The 4,779-nt window shown below is 54.0% G+C and overlaps 1 protein-coding gene across 1 annotated transcript in view; it reads right to left on the bottom strand.

Annotated features, from left to right (window-relative positions):
• rfx5 (regulatory factor X, 5) overlaps positions 1-4,779 on the bottom strand; it is a gene marked incomplete at its 5' end in the record, with an annotated part of 19,225 nt that overhangs the window by 3,421 nt on the left and 11,025 nt on the right. The window contains 2 exons of the mRNA XM_043686090.1: positions 2,598-2,689; positions 3,904-4,105. Of these exons, the coding sequence (XP_043542025.1) occupies positions 2,598-2,689; positions 3,904-4,105 (294 nt within the window). The remainder of the gene's footprint in view (positions 1-2,597; positions 2,690-3,903; positions 4,106-4,779) is intronic.

The raw sequence follows: 4,779 nt of genomic DNA, 5'->3' as shown, positions 1-4,779 counted from the left end.
AACCTGCACATCCCTGGGCACGATGGGACAATTTAGCATGGCCAATCCACCCTAACCTGCACATCCTTGGGCACGATGGGACAATTTAGCATGGCCAATCCACCCTAACCTGCACATCCCTGGGCACGATGGGACAATTTAGCATGGCCAATCCACCCTAACCTGCACATCCTTGGGCACGATGGGACAATTTAGCATGGCCAATCCACCCTAACCTGCACATCCCTGGGCACGATGGGACAATTTAGCATGGCCAATCCACCCTAACCTGCACATCCTTGGGCACGATGGGACAATTTAGCATGGCCAATCCACCCTAACCTGCACATCCCTGGGCACGATGGGACAATTTAGCATGGCCAATCCACCCTAACCTGCACATCCTTGGGCACGATGGGACAATTTAGCATGGCCAATCCACCCTAACCTGCACATCCCTGGGCACGATGGGACAATTTAGCATGGCCAATCCACCCTAACCTGCACATCCTTGGGCACGATGGGACAATTTAGCATGGCCAATCCACCCTAACCTGCACATCCCTGGGCACGATGGGACAATTTAGCATGGCCAATCCACCCTAACCTGCACATCCTTGGGCACGATGGGACAATTTAGCATGGCCAATCCACCCTAACCTGCACATCCCTGGGCACGATGGGACAATTTCGCATGGTCAATCCACCCTAACCTGCACATCCCTGGGCACTACGTGACAATTTAGCATGGCCAATCCACCCTAACCTGCACATCCCCGGGCACTATGCGACAATTTAGCATGGCCAATCCACCCTAACCTGCACATCCCTGGGCACGATGGGACAATTTAGCATGGCCAATCCACCCTAACCTGCACATCCTTGGGCACGATGGGACAATTTAGCATGGCCAATCCACCCTAACCTGCACATCCTTGGGCACGATGGGACAATTTAGCATGGCCAATCCACCCTAACCTGCACATCCTTGGGCACGATGGGACAATTTAGCATGGCCAATCCACCCTAACCTGCACATCCTTGGGCACGATGGGACAATTTAGCATGGCCAATCCACCCTAACCTGCACATCCTTGGGCACGATGGGACAATTTAGCATGGCCAATCCACCCTAACCTGCACATCCTTGGGCACGATGGGACAATTTAGCATGGCCAATCCACCCTAACCTGCACATCCTTGGGCACGATGGGACAATTTAGCATGGCCAATCCACCCTAACCTGCACATCCTTGGGCACGATGGGACAATTTAGCATGGCCAATCCACCCTAACCTGCACATCCCTGGGCACGATGGGACAATTTCGCATGGCCAATCCACCCTAACCTGCACATCCCTGGACACTACGGGACAATTTAGCATGGCCAATCCACTCTGACCTGCATATCTTTGGATTGTGGGTTGAAACCGGAGGAAACCCACGTAGACCCGGAGGGAGAACGTGCAAACTCCACGCAGACAGTCGCATCGAGGGAGGGAATCGAACCTGGGACCCTGGTGCTGTGAGACAACAGTGCTAACCACTGAGCCTCCGTGCCACCCAGAGTGCAGGAGTTGTAACGACTTGCCTTGCAGAGAGAGCTGAGCAGCGCGATGACGGGGGTGCTGAAAAAATCACAGAGCAGGACAAAGTCGAGAGGGAGGAATTGTTCCCACCCTTGAAACAATCGAAAACGAGACAGCGCCCATTTGAAGTCAGCAGAAACATTTTTACAACAAGCTTGGTTCGGGTGTAGAAGGACGCAGTGGGGTGATGTGCTTTCAATATGATGCAGAACGGGGCATCATATCTTCGTGAGGATGGACGGCCTTCGGGGGGGATGGGGGGGTGTGTACAACGTAGTTTTGTAAGAATGATCGCTGGCCTTCAGGAGTGAAGGGACAAGGAGAAGCAGGCCAGCCTGCCACCCAGTAGAGTCGGTCAGAGAACCAGGGCAGACAGTCTGGGGGGGGGGGGGAACAGGGGAACGTGACAGTGTTGTGGCTTTAACAAGTTCTTTTGTCCCGGTTTTTATTTCGAAGAGAGGTTGTAAGGCAGAGGTGAATAGCTATCTTTCATAGCCACTACAGTAAACAGGGGGCTTGGGGTCTTTTATCTTAAAGCTGGAACAATAGAAGCAGCCTGTCTGGGTGTGGCCAGCTCTCACAGAAACCAGGAGCCCCAGTTTCGTTTAGTTTTTAGGTTTCTTTCGAGCCTTAATGAAGCAGAAACTATGTTTCCCTCTCTTTATTCCACCCAAAAGCTTGGAGTTCGCTTCCTGGGCTGCTGGATTGCGTGCCAGACAAAATCAGTTTATCTGATTAGATTAGATTAGATTCGATTACTTACAGTGTGGGAAACAGGCCCTTCGGAACAGTGAATTAGTAATCGGTACTGAATCTATTATTCGGTTAAGTTTAACAATAGTTATTCTAAGTACCTCTTTCTTCTGTAGGTAGTGTTGAAATAAATTATGTTTTGTTCACTATCAAGTCATTTAACTGATCACATCGCAGCAGGAACACAGCATGCTATATTTGCCGTAATAAATAACAGCTTCTTAAAATATTTTGAGCGGGTCTGGTCCGGGGAACGGGTTTATATCGGGCCCTTACCTGAGAGTCTGGTGATTTCTCTTCACCCTCCTGCTCTGCGTTCCTGGGTTGTTGTCGGAACTTTGAGTCCTTTGGCGATTTCAGAATGTTCTCTGCAAGAAATTCACACGGACAGGGGGTTGAGAACTTTCAAAAGGAATCACCTTGTATTTTAAAAAAAAGAATCTCTCCGTCTGCGTTCCTCGGCTTCACTCCCACAGCAGCTTCATGCCAAAGAAGTGGGCCACTCGGTCCAACTGATCCACACCTGCTGTCTCCTCTTTCTCTCACCCTATCCCAATGGCCACCTTCCAAAACTCCCCGTGAGAGCGAGACCCCATTCTCCCCCCCACTCCCCATGGGAGCGAGTCCCCCATTCTCCCCCCACTCCCCGTGGGAGCGAGTCCCCCATTCTCCCCTCCCACTCCCCGTGGGAGCGAGTCCCACATTCTCCCCCCACTCCCCGTGGGAGCGGGTCCCCGACTCCCCGTATCATCATCGTAACCAGTCAGGGAGCTCTGACAGATCTGACCTGAACTGCTCATTCAGTTTCTCCGCACGGATGCTGCCTGACCTGCTGGCTTTTCCCCGGGCTACTGACTCAGCCCTTTGGGCCGGTCAGGGAAACAAACCACTCCCAGACACAGCAACCCCCAAAACCTTGCACAGCCCCAAGGCTGCCCTCAAGAGATTTTCCATTGGAAAGGGAATCAAAGGTGATGGGGTTCAGAGGCAGGAGAGATGGGGGTTGAGGATGGTCGGAGCCGCCAACAATCTCACAGACAGGCAGGGCACGCCCGAGGGTCCGAATGGCCTGATTCGCCAGAAGGTCTCACGGCACCAAATGACCTTTCACCCTGCCATCACGTCGCCCCCCATTCCAGTGAAAACAAGGGCCAGCCTCCCCGGTCTCCTGGGACCTTCAAGGAAGAGATCCATCAGATTGATCGGTAAATCTCAGAATCCCGACAGTGGTGGAAACAGGCCCTTCGGCCCAACAGGTCCACACTGACACTCCCAAGAGTATCCCACCCAGACCCACTCCCCCTATCCTATTACTCCACACTTACCCGTGACTAATGCACCTGCACATCCCTGGGCACTATGGGACAATTTAGCATGGCCAATCCACCCTAACCTGCACATCTTTGGACTGTGGGTAGAAACTGGAGCACCCGCAGGAAACCCACCTAGACCCGGGGGGGAGAATGTGCAAAGTGCACCCAGACAATCCCCCGAGGCTGGAATCGAACCCGGGACCCTGGCGCCGGGTGCTGACCGACTGGTTGACGATGGTGCTAGAGGAGGCGGTGGTGGTACCACTCACCATTCATGAGCTCCTTCATCACCACGGCAGCATTCTTGGTCCTGGGGCTGATGAGGTGCTCCTTCACGAGAAAGCGGGCCAGGTCCACCACCGTGTCAAACTGCCTCATCAGCACCCGCTGCGCCCACTCACAGATCAGGCTGATCGCTGCCGACATCAACACCTCATCCTGCTTCGACTTGCCTGCTTCCTTCGCTTCCACCTGGGCAGGGGACAGGGACAGAGACAGAGACAGACACACATGGTGAGACCACTCAGGGGCAGGGGACAGGGGCAGACAGACAGACACACATGGTGAGACCACTCAGGGACAGGGGACAGGGACAGACAGACAGACACACATGGTGAGACCACTCAGGGGGCAGGGACAGGGACAGACAGACAGACACACATGGTGAGACCACTCAGGGACAGGGGACAGGGACAGAGACAGACACACATGGTGAGACCACTCAGGGACAGGGACAGAGACAGAGACAGAGACACATGGTGAGACCACTCAGGGACAGGGACAGAGACAGACAGACACACATGGTGAGACCACTCAGGGACAGGGGACAGGGACAGACAGACAGACACACATGGTGAGACCACTCAGGGACAGGGACAGACAGACACACATGGTGAGACCACTCAGGGACAGGGGACAGAGACAGACAGACAGACACACATGGTGAGACCACTCAGGGGACAGGGACAGAGACAGACACACATGGTGAGACCACTCAGGGGCAGGGGACAGGGACAGAGACAGACAGACACACATGGTGAGACCACTCAGGGGCAGGGGACAGGGACAGAGACAGACAGACACACATGGTGAGACCACACAGGGACAGGGACAGAGACAGACACACATGGTGAGACCACTCAGGG

The sequence above is a fragment of the Chiloscyllium plagiosum genome, unplaced genomic scaffold, assembly GCF_004010195.1.
Source record: "Chiloscyllium plagiosum isolate BGI_BamShark_2017 unplaced genomic scaffold, ASM401019v2 scaf_5665, whole genome shotgun sequence".
NCBI lineage: Eukaryota > Metazoa > Chordata > Chondrichthyes > Orectolobiformes > Hemiscylliidae > Chiloscyllium > Chiloscyllium plagiosum.
Note: the sequence above shows the minus strand (reverse complement) of the source record. Positions and strands in the feature narration are given on the sequence as shown.